General features: G+C 40.3%; 2 protein-coding genes across 2 annotated transcripts; both read left to right on the top strand.

The window, feature by feature from the left end:
* Nucleotides 1-377: 377 nt before the first annotated feature.
* Nucleotides 378-3,336, top strand: LOC309517041 (vomeronasal type-2 receptor 26-like). The gene is made up of 3 exons (XM_082196050.1): nucleotides 378-425; nucleotides 826-952; nucleotides 2,035-3,336. The coding sequence occupies exon 3, from the start codon at nucleotides 2,037-2,039 to the stop codon at nucleotides 2,934-2,936; it is 900 nt and encodes a 299-aa protein (XP_082052176.1). The 5' UTR covers nucleotides 378-425; nucleotides 826-952; nucleotides 2,035-2,036; the 3' UTR covers nucleotides 2,937-3,336.
* A 2,432-nt stretch (nucleotides 3,337-5,768) lies between these two features.
* LOC309517448 (vomeronasal type-2 receptor 26-like) lies at nucleotides 5,769-14,994 on the top strand (the record flags this gene model as incomplete). Its single annotated transcript, XM_082196681.1, has 6 exons — nucleotides 5,769-5,844; nucleotides 7,866-8,110; nucleotides 9,114-9,974; nucleotides 10,893-11,120; nucleotides 11,898-12,024; nucleotides 14,056-14,994. 6 exons carry the CDS (start codon nucleotides 5,769-5,771, stop codon nucleotides 14,955-14,957), a joined length of 2,439 nt encoding a protein of 812 aa, XP_082052807.1. The 3' UTR covers nucleotides 14,958-14,994.
* Nucleotides 14,995-15,744: the final 750 nt, after the last annotated feature.

The following is a 15,744-nucleotide window of genomic DNA, read 5'->3' as shown; positions in this document are numbered from 1 at the left end:
GGTAAATTACATAATGAAATCATGAATAGTAAAGCCAACATAGTGGTTTTTTATGGAGAATCAAATGCCATGATGTATTTGAGATGGTTTCCATATCTGGCAAAACTATTTGCCTCCTACTCAAAACTCTTCAGTAAATCATTCTTGCTACCATTAGACATTAGTCTGAAAACCCTACTCCATTTTATTCCATCCAGCTCCATGACTACTTGAGACATGTTTCATTTAACAACAGTTCTGGGGACAAGATCTCCTTTGATAATAATGGGCAGTTAGTAGCTGGATTCGATGTCATCAACTGGGTGGTTTCATCCAACCAAACTTTTCACAGAATAAAAATTGGGAGGATGGATCCGCAAGTTCCTCCAGAAGAAGCATTCACTATCAATGAAGAGGCCATAACATGGCATTACTGGTTTAACCAGGTAGGATCCAATTGGAGATTTAGGGTGAAAGTGTTTTAGAGAATAGTGTCAGTAACTGTATCTCTTCAAAACTGTCATCAAACATATAAGAGCCCAGACTAAAGATTAGTGTCAGTATTCTCTCAAAGTACAACCTAGTTCTTTAACGAACAATCATGTTAATGATGCATCTGTTTCTAGTTTTGCTGTTAGCCTCACACCTAAGCCTATCATACAAAGCTACCAGGAGGTCTTTAAAGCCTTCCTTCTGTGTGTCTATGATGGAATGGAATTTGTACTTTAATTTGCATGTAAGGTGCATATGTGCTTGAAATTCCTTAACATTGCAAAAAGAAGTGGAAAGGCCCATGAAATTTAAAGATTCCAAGCTCATTATTTTGCTTTCTGACTTATGGATTAGGCCCAGCCACTTTCTACATGCAGTGAGAGCTGCCATCCTGGTTCTAGCAAGAAAGTGAAAGAAGGGAAACCATTTTGCTGCTACAATTGCATCCCATGTCCAGAAGGGAAAATATCAGACAAGGAGGGTAAGTAAGTATAATTGATGCTACTGGGTGTTTTCTGTTCTCGGTATTCCAATTTGATTTGTGTTAGGGACACATTTTTACAATCAGGCTACACCAAGCTTGATGTTTCCCCCCCTGTAGATTCAGGTTTACCTGATGTGGGATTAATCCAATACACGAGGGAAAATCAGGCTCCAAGCTGCTTCACTTGGGTCACAGACTATTCATTTTCATGGTTTGGTGATGAGTGGATAAGTTGTCACTTTCTGTTATCCCTCTTTCCACACCCATTATTCCTTCGTGCTTTCTTTTCGTTTCTAGTCATGCTCATAACTATTTCTGGTGTGCTTCTGAATGGAACTAGTGGTGTACATTTTTTGTTGGTTCCTCAGATTTACACAGAACCAGAAAACTGCACAGGCGAACCACAAAAAATCCTCTATTACACAGCATGTTAAAATTAAAAGTGTAAGCTGAGAATTTAAAGTTGATTTCTTTTCTATTTTGGCTGTGCTCCTATTTCCATTGTTCCCGAATATATTTCCTATGAGCCCTCATAATTATGAAAAACCAGAAATCTCCAGAAACAAACTACAGTTAAATATCTTATTTAATGTGGTATGCTTGTGCAGGTTTCTGGTTTTGTTCAATTCTGAGGGATTTTTTTTAAAAAAACACACCAATACAACTATTTGTGCACATGCCCTGTTGGTACTGATTTACCATAAGTAACTCAACGAATTGGAAAGTTGGGACAAACATAAGAGGAACACCTACTGGTATGAATAGGAAAAACCTAAATATTTCACAAAGAAAATCACAGATGTAGGGGTCAACTTAAACCACTGCGAAAGGAACCATTTGAGCATATTATTAAGGTTTTATGTAAGATCAGTACCATAGCCCTTTTCACATATTACTGGTGTGTGAGGTTCTATTTCACACATGAATTCTAAATCATGCTATGATCAACATAGTGGGAGCAAAAGACAGTGTTACTTTGCAGCTGTGGCTATATATACAGGCCTGCATATATATTTTTTGTATTAGACCTCAACACTCAGGTAATGCAGAAAGAAGGCTTATGTCTTTTCCTGTTTCAGATATGAATGACTGTATTAAATGCACAGATGAGAAGTACCCAAGTAAGAATCAGGATACATGCATTCCCAAGATTGTAACCTTCTTGTCTTATGAAGAACCTTTGGGGCTCAGTTTAGGCTGCATTGCTCTTTCCTTTTCTTTGATCACAGCTCTGGTGCTGGGGACATTTATGAAGCACCATGGCACTCCCATCATCATTGCCAACAACAGGGACCTCACCTACACCCTCCTCGTCTCCCTCCTGCTCTGCTTCCTTTCCACATTGTTGTTCATTGGCCAACCTCAGAAGTTGACATGTCTCCTCCAACAAGCTGTATTTGGCATCATCTTCTCAGTGGCTGTTTCTTGTGTATTGGCAAAAACCATCACAGTAGTTCTAGCTTTCATGGCAACCAAGCCAGGATCAAGAATGAGGAGGTGGGTGGGGAAAAAGCTGGCCACCTGCATTGTTCTTTCCTTTTCCCTTATTCAAACTGGCATTTGTACTGTGTGGCTGCTGACCTCTCCCCCATTCCAAGATGTAGACATGCACTCAATGGTTGATGAAATTGTACTGAAATGTAATGAAGGGTCTGTGACCATGTTTTACATTGTCCTGGGCTATATGGTCTTCCTGGCAATTGCCAGCTTCACAGTGGCTTTGTTTGCCAGGAGACTACCTGATAGTTTTAATGAAGCCAAGTTCATCACTTTCAGCATGTTGGTCTTCTGCAGTGTGTGGCTATCCTTTGTGCCAACTTACCTCAGCACAAAGGGGAAATACATGGTTATTGTGGAGATCTTCTCTATCTTAGCTTCCTGTGCTGGCCTTCTGGGCTGCATCTTTTCCCACAAATGTTACATTATTGTGTTTAAACCTGAGTTGAACAACAGAGAACAGCTCATAAGGAATAAACACTGAAGAATTTAATAAATCTCTTTCCTAAACTGTAATTTGCAATCTGGACTTATCATTGTTTGTTCAAGTATTTGTTTTTGTTTTGGTTGTTACTCAGATATTGTAGTGATGATATGGTGTTTATCATTATGTTTTACACAGCCTTGGTAGTTTATGGTATTGTAAGTGGCATGCTTAAATGGTTATAATAATAGAAAAATCAATCTTGAGCAGTTAATGTGGAAGTCCTGGGCTGTCCAGATGACAAGACCCCCTCTTGGCCTTGCTGAGGTAATACAAAGGAAAGCAAAACAATATACTTGGCACCAGTTTGGCTGCAGGAATTGCCAGAAGTAAATGTCTTCCCTCCCCCAAATGTAATGTTATTGTGTTGAAGCCTGAGTTGAACAGCCAGAAACAATTCATTAAGTAAAAAGATGGGAGAATTTGAATACTCCTGTCCTTTATGATAATTTGTAAACCGGAAATGTATTTGCTCTGCAATATATTTCTAAATGTTTTCTTACACAAAATTTTAAAACAAACCTGTCAAACTCTTCCTTGCTGAAAACCCTTTTAAAAGGTGAACAGACATTTCATCAGTCTTCACCTCCTTGAACACTGCCCATGTCATCATTCTGTTATTTTCATGACACCTTAGTCCAAAGAATCTTTCTTGCGTTATGAAGATCCTGTGGTGTTCTATTTAGCCAGCCTTGCCTTTACCATTTATTTGATCACAGCTTTGGTGCTATTGATGTTTAAGAGGAATCATGACATTCCCATAATTGTTGCCAATAACTGGGATGTCACCTACACTCTCCTTGTCTCCTTCCTGCTCTACTTACTTTCTGCTTTGCTGTTCATTGGCGGACCTCAGAGGTTGGCGTGTCTCCTCCTACTAACAGCTTTTGGCAATATTTTTTCAGTGGCTGTCTCTTGTATATTGGCAAAAGCTATTACGGTAGTTTAAACTGGCACTTTACTGTTTGGCTGGTGACCTCTCCCCCATTCCAAGATGTAGACATGCACTCAGTGACTGAATAAATTGTAGTGCAATGTAATGAAGGCTCTGTGACCATGTTTTACATTGTCCTGGGCTATATAGGCTTTCTGGCAATTGCCAGAGTCACAGTAGCTTTCTTTGTCAGGAAGCTACCTGATAGTTTCAATGAAGCCAAGTTCATCATTTTTAGCATGTTGGTCTTCTGCAGTGTGTGGCTATCCTTATATGAGCTCTAAGGGCAAATACATGGTAGCTGTGGAGGTCTTTTCTATTTTAGCTTCCAATGCTGGGTTGCTGGGTTTCATCTTTGCATCCAAATGTTACATCCTTTTGTTGAGGCTTGAGCTGAACAACAGGAAACAGCTCAGAAGGAGAATAGACCGAAGAACCTAAAAATCTATATAATTTGGATTAGTTATTCATCTGCATATGTTTGTGTTTGTGCATCTGAGTATTTGTGATTGTTTGTTTTATATTGTTGAGATGACCTTGTATTTATTCAATTAAGTTATGCTGCACACCACCTTGGTAATTTCTGTTTTTTAACTGGAAATATAAATTATTCTAGTAATAGAATAATAAATCCAGAAGCTGCTTTTTAAATTTTTGAAGAGTATAGGCTTTTTCTGAATTTGTAGCAGCTGATAAGGAAATTCTTGTAGAAACCATTGTCAATAAACTTTGCAATTAGTAGACCCCACAGATATTTTTATCATCAAAGCAATAATAATGCTATGCCTATGTCATTCTTAATATATTCTATTTTCTATTATTATGTGTGTAATGCCAGGGGTTCCTTCCTCAAACAACCAGCTCTCAAGTGATATATATGCATGATTCTTGGCCCTATTCTTCTTCTTGAACCAGCAGAACTTCCGGCCTGCTCCCCCCATTATCACATTCTACCCCGTTCTCTCCTTGTGGCTCTGCAACTACAGCTCTAGAAATGCCATCAAAACCTACCCCAAAGGCTACCCATTGCCACACAGCCAGCTTCCATACTTTTTAGGAATTTCCACAGTGTTCTGTCATTGCTAAAGTCTTCGAGGGCAGGAACTGGCAAATGCTGGAAGATTCTAGAAGGTTCATTTCTGTTGCAGATATTGTTTTGACTATCTCAAGGTCACACTGAGACAGGAGAGATAAATTTGTGTGCTCAGCGAGCTGGTGATTCTCTCTCTCTCTCTCTCTGTCTGTCTCTCTCTGTCTCTCTCTCTTACTTTTATTTGTACCTCACACGTCTGAAATTTTTATTCCCCTGAAGTTTTTTGTAATAAAGCCTTTACCTTTAGTAAAAGATTTCCTTTTACTGATGAACCTCTGACTCTGTGATTTTATTTACTACATACCACAATTCATCATATTCATACATCTTCTTTTCTCTCCCAAGTAATTTCCACCTCAGCATTGACTTTTGGGCCCCCTGAGCACATGGGTAGCACCCAATGTGGAATTTCTGCCAGTGGAGCCACACAACCCATACCCCAGTCAACAAGTCTGTTCAGATGCAGCAAACATGTTTTCTTCAGCAATTCCACAGGGAATCCCTGGATCTGAGCTGGTGATTACCTTGCTCTAAATTATTAAAAACATGTAATTGAGTCTGCTGCTCACCCAGTCCTCCTTGAACTTTCAGCAACCATGAGAAAAATTAACAGCAAAGATGGTATATTATAAATAAATCCAACAGCATTTAGAGCTAGGATGGGTGACTGGGTCTGATACTATGATTTCCAATATTCTACATTTCATACTTCAAGGCTTATATGTGTGAGAAAGTACCATTTAAGTCAATGGTTTTCATCAGGACAACTCTAACAATAGTGCTGTAGAAAAGCAAAGGATCGTCTATGTACAGGCAAGATTTCCTTCATTCTGAATATGATAGTTTTAGTGGTCTTGATGCTGGCAATGATTCCGCACAAGGTATGCCAGGCTCAAACTGTGAAATGTAGGGTTTCCCATCCACATCACCCACAACACATATACCTTCAGCAAGGAAACCTCATCATTGGTGGCATTGCAACTCATGGTGGCTTCATGAAAACTTTAACAGCCTTTACTGAAGAACCACCACTGGCATTGCTTGAAGAGTTTATGTAAGATGTTTTTTGTTGTGTTTTTTTTTTCATTTCCATGTCTTTCCCTCTGAAAAGACCAGTGCTAGTGCTACAACATATATGCAGAGGTATATCAGCTTGGCCTGTAGGGAAAAAATGATGGAATTAAGGTAAAGCTGAAGGGAAGGTTTCAATTTCTTCAAAGGAAGAAGACTTATGTGGAATACATTTAAGCTTCATAAAATAATAGTCTTTCTTTCAACTCCATTTTCTTTTACCTATTTATAATTCTTTCTCCTGTCAGATACTAAAAGTTTCCCTTCTGTTTCTTTGACTCACATTTCACTTCTGGTTACATTCTTACAGCACCCATTTTTTCTTCAGCACATTCTAATGGTATATATGTTAATGTAAAGATTGTTAAACAATACTGAATTTTGGATGTTTCTGGAAAAATCACTCAGTGGTAATTGCTTCTGGTATATTTGCATTTTATCTTAATTTGCTTATTTCATGTGATGTAAAATACTAGAATATTTTGACTTGTGGGAGCTGCCATCAACTAAATTCATTCCTCTGACTTGATATGAAAACAGATATATTCCTGCTTGCTTTGTTAAATTCTATTTCCTCATATAATTCTTTTTCATAGAAAATAACTTCATAAAAAAGTAGGTAAATAAAGGCCTATATTGAAAAATGTATATTTGTACCTTGGAATAACATTTGAATAAAGTTTATGATATAACTCACAGGTGACTCACAAAATGTTTAGTGTTCAAAGTTCTGAAATTGTTGGATTCTGTTTTCTTAGCCCAAAGCAGTTTAACTCACGTTACCATGCTGTTTATTAAGTATAGCTGCGTTGACTGAAGAATTTCACTCTACTGGGGGCTGTTTAGCAATGGCTTATACAAGCACAAGAAGGGAAGTGTGCAATATTGTACATTCACTCTCCATTTTCCTCATCCATAGGAAGTGATAGAAGGACTCTAGGTGTATGCATATGCTTTACTCTAGATTCCATTTACACACAGTCGATTCCATTTACATATAGTCGCCACAAGCTTACTCTTCTGCTTGGACAATAAACAGCTCTGCCGTAAATAATATACCGTGTGAGATTGTCAGAAAGCAAAATCCACACAAACCTTCAGCAATAATTCAGATAGATGGCACTGTTGTTCTAGATTCTGTAATCCACACAGGTATGTTGTGATGTCAGGCACAAGCTCTCATAAAATATTCATGTTGATAACACGTCCCTGTGACGTGCATGCATGATTGAAAATTTAACCTAACCCTAATGAGAGTTTCAAGAAATAAAATTCATTAAGTACATTATTCTAAGTGCAGTGAGGTGGGCTTCCACCAACCAAGGCTGTGTTGATTAGCATCCTTCCCACATGTAGCTTCCTTTTTTAAGCCTCCCCATTCCAATCAGCATGAATGTAGTTATTCCAGATCCTGACTGCTCTCAAGGAGGGCCCCAATCCTGAATTGGCTCTTTGAAGATAAAGGTGCCTGGGAACTACTGGAGGCATGGATTTGCTCTGAAGCCTAAAATTGGCAACTGCTTGTGGAACAGTTCTTGTATGCATCCATGTCCACAGAGTTCTTCACGAGCATAGCATAGGTGTTTGTCACAGATGAGTTCTTCTCTGCTATTGGAGGACCACGTCCTCATAACCCTAACCTTCTCCAGCCAGAGATTCTTGACTTTAGGATTTCTCTAGAATACTGCAATCAAACATTATCAACATGAAAATGCAGATAGTGGTGTTGGTTTTTCAAAAAGTGTGAAACATCATTCTGATACAGAATGCAATTTTAATTCTAGTGTAGTGTCAAAGAATTATCAGCATATTTTGGCCTTGGCATTTGCAGTAAAGGAAGTCAATGACAACCCTCAGATCTTACCCAATATCACCTTGGGCTTCCACATATATGACAGCTATTTTAATGAAAAGTTGACCTACCATGCCACAATGCTACTTTTATCTTCGTTAGAGAGGTTTTCCCCCAACTACGTCTGTGACATCCAGCATAATCTGACAGCGGTCATTGGGGGACTGGATTCTGAAATCTCTGTTGTTGTGGCAAATATTCTGGATATCTATAAGATTCCACAGGTAGGGATAATCTGCCATTGTGTATATTGAAAGTATGGGAATGCAATACTTTTTCATGCGGCTTTTGTCCTTCCAGATTTATTTTGCAAGTCGGAGAGAGGGAGGTTGATATTCTATTAAACCCATATTTATGACTTATGACATGGTAAACCAATGAAAGAAGTATTATAGACAGCAAAATACCCAAGCAATGATAAAGCAAAGTAAACATAGAGTCGCAGGACAAAGAAAGTTAGGTCTTGTGGTTTTTTGTTGTTGTTTTTTGTATAAATTTGTATGTGTGTTTCATTTTACTCTTTGCTCCTGCCCTTGTGGTTAAGAAGAAACATCTTTTTACATCATCATCATCATCATCATCATCATCATTATTAGCATTGAAACCTTCCTTACATAGAAAAAACTTCATACTGAGAAGGAGGTACATTAGAGCTGTTGTAAGGCAAGCCTTCCTAGGAAAGGAATTCCATCAAATAGACATCCATGTCCCAGAAAAACACATCTCACAATATTCATATGTCATAGTATAGTATAAGTAATTTTGCAGATAGCAACCACTGCAGTAGGGCGGAACCATCCTCCCAGGACCAGTATCACTGTGCCTTTTTTGGACAGGCCTGGGTGGTGGTGATGTCAAGACTGTGCAGATGCATAAGAAGCCCTTTACACTGATGTATTCATTCTGCCTTGAGTTTGCTTGCACCTTGACCCACCTCAGCACCATCCAGAGATGCTGCAGCAACAACAGTCCAACTACACTCCAACAAAAAAATAAGAATGGAAACCATTTACTTAATTTTGAAAATTTTTAGTTCTACCTGCTGATGTAATGTACCTGTGAAAGGACTAGTCCCCTATCATGATAAGAGGCAATAATATCCACTTACCTTACCACTTGCTGTAAACCTTGTGTCTAAGCCACTGTAATGAGTGATCAGAGCATATGAAACTACATCTTGAAAATGACTATAACTGTCTCTCTTTCCCTTCCTACTTTTTCTTTTAGCTGCTATATGGTTCAAATCCAGTGATGAATGATAAAACTCCAGGGCTTGATTTTTACCAGATGACCCCTCAGGAAACCCTTCAGTATACAGGGATACTCTCTTTGCTTCTTCATTTTAGATGGGTGTGGATTGGGGTTGTAGTCGCAGATACTGACAATGGAGAAAGATGTTTGCAAATTATCATTCCACTGTTCTCTCAGAGTGGTGTCTGTTTTGCTTTCATAGAAAGAATCCCCATGTTAATTTCTTTCAATGAAATTGATGAAAACCTGGAAAGAGGAGGTAAATTACATAATGAAATCATGAATAGTAAAGCCAACATAGTGGTTTTTTATGGAGAATCAAATGCCATGATGTATTTGAGATGGTTTCCATATCTGGCAAAACAAGAATGTGAGACAAGCATACCAAGAGGGAAAGTCTGGGTTCTTACAGCCCAGATGGAACTTACATCAACAGTCCATCAAAGGAATTTTGTTACAGAAATAATCCATGGTACGCTAGCCTTCAAGATTCACTCCAACGATGTACCAGGATTCCAGTCTTTTATTGAGACCAGAAATCCTTCCATCCCTAAAGGAGATGGGTTCATCAGGGACTTCTGGCAGCAGGCCTTTGGTTGCACATTGTCAAAAACGGATGTAGGTAACGTGGATGGATACATTTGCACTAGGGAGGAGAAGCTACATAACCTTCCAAAACCCTTCTTTGAAATGAGCATGACGGGCCACAGCTACAACATCTACAATGCTGTCTATGCTGTGGCCCATGCTTTACATGCAATGTCCTCATCTGGAGTCAAGCACAGTGCAAATCTGGATGGAGCGAGAATGAAACTACAGAATCAAGAGAAATGGCAGGTAGTGGCCTGAACATCTTGACGTGACAATGCATAATTTCTTACTGTTATATTTTTACTCCCACAGAAAGGTACTCCTGGAATATTCTGCCTCAGGTACCAAATTCATTTGACCAAGCTTGGGGCCTTGGGATTTGGAGGGTGTTGTTGTGATAGGTGTCACGTACTGTTTGACCTGACTTGCACCAGCCTGCTAGCTCCAGATTTTGTTCGGCGTTTTATCTGAAAAATTCATGTAGGCATGGAAGGCAGGTTTTGCACAGGCATCTGGTTGACCGCTGTGAGAAGAGGATCCTGGGCTAGATGGGCCACTGGCCTGATCCAGGAGGCTTTTCTTATGTCTTTATGTCGTTACCTTCTCTCTTGCCACTGTTGCAGTTGTGACTGGTGATTCCCCGCACCTTGTGGATATAATGGGGTGGATTACAGTCAAATAGATATAAGGTAATGCTCATTGGGAAAGAAGGGTTGATTTTGATTCCTAGAAGGTATAGGGCCTATTCATGGGGCAGAATATGGCTAACCATACAGGTGAGATGCAGCTAAAAAAAGCAACAGAAATGAGTGATGAGTTATTTATACTGGAAAAGATTGTGGAGCTCTTTGGGCATACATTTTGAAAGCTATATTTTCTAAGTTTTTGAGAAGAAAAACTGATGTGAAATATGGGAGGAGAATGTTTTGCTAAAAGATACCATAAACTGATCTCTTTGAGGTGTTTTAGCTTAATATATGAGCAACATGTATTCTTATCAGTTTGCTGAATAACATAGTGATCCTTCCTATTATTCCTATCCTCAATTATAAATAGTAAGCAGATATTTCGCCAACTGCCTCCTACTCAACACTCTTCAGGAGATCATCTTTGCTGCCATTAGACATTGGTCTGAAAACCCTACTCCTTCTTCTTTCCATCCAGCTCCATCACTTTTTGAGACATGTTTCATTTAACAACAGTGCTGGGGACGAGATTTCCTTTGATAATAATGGGCAGTTACTAGCTGGATTCGATGTCATCAACTGGGTGGTTTCATCCAACCAATCCTTTCACAGAATAAAAATTGGGAAAATGGATGCGCAAGTTCCTTCGGAGGAAGCGTTCACCATCAATGAAGAGGCCATAACATGGCATTACTGGTTTAACCAGGTAGGATCCAATTGGAGATTTAGGGTGAAAGTGTTTTAGGGAATAGTGTCAGTAACTCTATCTCTTCAAAACTGTCATCAAACATATAAGAGCCCAGACGAAAGATTAGTGTCAGTATTCTCTCAAAGTACAACCTAGTTCTTTAACGAACAATCATGTTAATGATGCATCTGTTTCCAGTGTTGCTGTTAGCCTCACACCTAAGCCTATCATACAAAGCTACCAGGAGGTCTTTAAAGCCCTCCTTCTGTGTGTCTATGATGGAATGGAATTTGTACTTTAATCTGCATGTAAGATGCTGTCAGGAGTGATTGGTGAGTGCTAGAAGAGATAAGAGTCCAGGAATCCAGCCATATTTACAGGATTTATTGGTTTCTTTCTGCTATTTACATGGAGCTCTGAGAGTACATCTGCATCATGGAGTGTCAGATGCAGAGACTGGCGATGCTTTCGCTTTCTTCCAGCATAACCACTTCCGGAACCCTCCCCCTTTCCTTCCTCTGTTACAAGAGTGGCTGGGCCCTGGAAGCTGCTCCCCCCTCTCTGATTCATTGCTTTCTGACAGCCATTCGTCACCCTCCTCCTCTGAGGAACTACAACTGCTAAGTATCGGAGGCTTATCTCTATAGGCCTCTATTCTCTCCCCCTTCTCTGCCTCCGGTTCCCTGACAGATGCATATGTGATTGAAATTCCTTAACATTGCAAAAATAAGTGGAAAGGCCCATGAAATTTAAAGATTCCAAGCTCATTATTTTGCTTTCTGACTTATGGATTAGGCCCAGCCACTTTCTACATGCAGTGAGAGCTGCCATCCTGGTTCTAGCAAGAAAGGGAAAGAAGGGAAACCATTTTGCTGCTACAATTGCATCCCATGTCCAGAAGGGAAAATATCAGACAAGGAGGGTACGTAAGTATAATTGATGCTACTGTGTGTTTTCTGTTCTCGGTATTTTAATTTGATTTGCGTAGGGACACATTATTACAGTCAGGCTACTCCAAGCTTGATGTTTTCCCCTTGTAAATTTTGGTTTAATTGATACGGTATTGATCAAAGAAGGTGAGGAAAATCAGGCTCCAAGCTGCTTCACTTGGGTCACAGACTATTCGTTTTCATGGTTTGGTGATGAGTGGATATGTTGTCACTTTCTGTTACTCCTCTTTCCACACTCATTATTCCTTCGTACTTTCATTTCATTTCTAGTCATGCTCATAACTATTTCTGGTATGCTTCTGAATGGAACTAGTGGTGTACATTTTTTGTTGGTCCCTCAGATTTACACAGAACCAGAAAACTGCACAGGCAAACCACAAAAAGTCCTCTACAGTCTATTACACAGCATGTTAAAATTAAAAGTGTAAGCTGAGAATTTAAAGTTGATTTCTTTTCTATTTTGGCTGTGCTCCTATTTCCAGTGTTCCCGAATATATTTCCTATGAGCTCTCATAATTATGAAAAACCAGAAATCTCCAGAAACAAACTACAGTTAAATATCTTATTTAATGTGGTATGCTTGTGCAGGTTTCTGGTTTTGTTCAATTCTGAGGGATTTTTTTTTAAAAAAACACCCAATACAACTATTTGTGCACATGCCCTGTTGGTACTTGTCAGGGGTTCAGGAGCAGAGACGCAGAGAAGGGAGGAGACAGAGAGCGAGGGGGAGGAATACGAAGGAAGGATGAGTGGGGATGACGACCCGAGATCACCGAGCCTGTCCAGTGAGTCCGAGGATTCCCAGAAGGGAGCGCCAGCGGTCAGAGCAAGGGGGGGAAGCAGGGGGACACCCCAGGAAGAAGGGTCCAGAGAGGGATCAGAGAGCAGCAGTTGGAGATCGGGACCCACGTGCCCAGCCGGGAGCAGCGGGGAGAAAGGGGACCAGACGTCGGGTTCCGGAGGCTTTCAGCAGGAGGGAGGGCATGAGTCAGGAGTAGTCACGCCCACCTCCGGGAGCGACGAAACGATCAAGAGGAAGGTAGAGAGTTGGGCGCGCGCGCCAGGTTCAAATGCAGCGGAAGCTGGCGCAGTAAGCAGCCCGGAGAGTGAGCCAGGTCCCAAAGCCCGCCGCAAGGAGGCGGAAGGGTCAGGGGGGTCCGCGTCAGAAGAGAGTAGGAAAGAAGAGACCACGGGGGGCAGAAGGACCCAGAGACGGAAGGAAAGGCGCAGGAGGTGGAGCAAGGCTAGGGTATTAAGCTGGTGTGCTAGAGGCGGAGACTCAGACGGGTCTCCGCCGGTCTGACATAGAAGACGTGGGGCTGCACATTGCAGTTTGGAAATGGAACCTGTAACCCAATAAAGACTCTTTTAACGTGAACGCTGGATAACGTGGTCCTATGTGAGCTGGGACTGGGTAGCAGCCCTGACAGTACTGATTTACCATAAGTAACTCAACGAATTGGAAAGTTGGGACAAACTTAAGAGGAACACCTACTGCTATGAATAGGAAAAACCTAAATATTTCACAAAGAAAATAACAGATGTAGGGGTCAACTTATACCACTGTGAAAGGAACCATTTAGGCATATTATTAAGGTTTTATGTAAGATCAATACCATAGTCCTTTTCACATATTACTGGTGTGTGAGGTTCTATTTCACACATGAATTCTAAATCATGCTATGATCAACATAGTGGGAGCAAAAGACAGTGTTACTTTGCAGCTGTGGCTATATGTACAGCTCTGCATATATATATATATATATATATATATATATATATATATATATATGCTTTCGTAGATTTTCACGGGTTACAAGAAGCCGAAAGCACCAGCCTGAAGATGACGAGTGAGACCTCGTCGAAACGTCGCACAGACACCCCGACTCTTACACGGGAAGACACCCGAAGACACCAAAACCTCCATATATATATATATATATACATTAGACCTCAACACTCAGGTAATGCAGAAAGAAGGCTTATGTCTTTTCCTGTTTCAGATATGAATGACTGTATTAAATGCACAGATGAGAAGTACCCAAGTAAGAATCAGGATACATGCATTCCCAAGACTGTAACCTTCTTGTCTTATGAAGAACCTTTGGGGCTCAGTTTAGGCTGCATTGCTCTTTCCTTTTCTTTGATCACAGCTCTGGTGCTGGGGACATTTATGAAGCACCATGGCACTCCCATCATCGTTGCCAACAACAGGGACCTCACCTACACCCTCCTCGTCTCCCTCCTGCTCTGCTTCCTTTCCACATTGTTGTTCATTGGCCAACCTCAGAAGTTGACATGTCTCCTCCAACAAGCTGTATTTGGCATCATCTTCTCAGTGGCTGTTTCTTGTGTGTTGGCAAAAACCATCACAGTAGTTCTAGCTTTCATGGCAACCAAGCCAGGATCAAGAATGAGGAGGTGGGTGGGGAAAAAGCTGGCCACCTGCATTGTTCTTTCCTTTTCCCTTATTCAAACTGGCATTTGTACTGTGTGGCTGCTGACCTCTCCCCCATTCCAAGATGTAGACATGCACTCAATGGTTGATGAAATTGTACTGAAATGTAATGAAGGGTCTGTGACCATGTTTTACATTGTCCTGGGCTATATGGTCTTCCTGGCAATTGCCAGCTTCACAGTGGCTTTCTTTGCCAGGAGACTACCTGATAGTTTTAATGAAGCCAAGTTCATCACTTTCAGCATGTTGGTCTTCTGCAGTGTGTGGCTATCCTTTGTGCCAACTTACCTCAGCACAAAGGGGAAATACATGGTTATTGTGGAGATCTTCTCTATCTTAGCTTCCTGTGCTGGCCTTCTGGGCTGCATCTTTTCCCACAAATGTTACATTATTGTGTTTAAACCTGAGTTGAACAACAGAGAACAGCTCATAAGGAATAAACACTGAAGAATTTAATAAATCTCTTTCCTAAACTGTAATTTGCAATCTGGACTTATCTTTGTTTGTTCAAGTATTTGTTTTTGTTTTGGTTGTTACTCAGATATTGTAGTGATGATATGGTGTATATTATTATGTTGTACACAGCCATAGTCAAAATAAAAAAAAAATCCTTCCAGTAGCACCTTAAAGACCAACTAAGTTAGTTCTTGGTATGAGCTTTCGTGTGCATGCACACTTCTTCAGATACATACAGTGTGTATCTGAAGAAGTGTGCATGCACACGAAAGCTCATACCAAGAACTAACTTAGCTGGTCTTTAAGGTGCTACTGGAAGGAATTTTTTTATTTTGACTATGGCAGACCAACACGGCTACCTATCTGTAACTACAGCCTTGGTAGTTTATGGTATTGTAAGTGGCATGCTTAAATGGTTATAATAATAGAAAAATCAATCTTGAGCAGTTAATGTGGAAGTCCTGGGCTGTCCAGATGACAAGACCCCCTCTTGGCCTTGCTGAGGTAATACAGAGGAAAGCAAAACAATACATTTGGCACCAGTTTGGCTGCAGGAATTGCCAGAAGTAAATGTCTTCCCTCCCCCAAATGTAATGTTATTGTGTTGAAGCCTGAGCTGAACAGCCATTCATTAGGTAAAAACATGGAAGAATTTGAATACCCCTGTCTTTTATGATGATTTGAAAGCTGGATATGTGCATTTGATCTGCAATATATTTGTAAATGTTTTTCCCACATAAAGTTTTTTATACAACTCCCCCTTGCTGAAAACTTGAAT

This window comes from Podarcis vaucheri (genome assembly GCF_965113315.1).
Source record: "Podarcis vaucheri genome assembly, chromosome: 13".
NCBI lineage: Eukaryota > Metazoa > Chordata > Lepidosauria > Squamata > Lacertidae > Podarcis > Podarcis vaucheri.
Note: the sequence above shows the minus strand (reverse complement) of the source record. Positions and strands in the feature narration are given on the sequence as shown.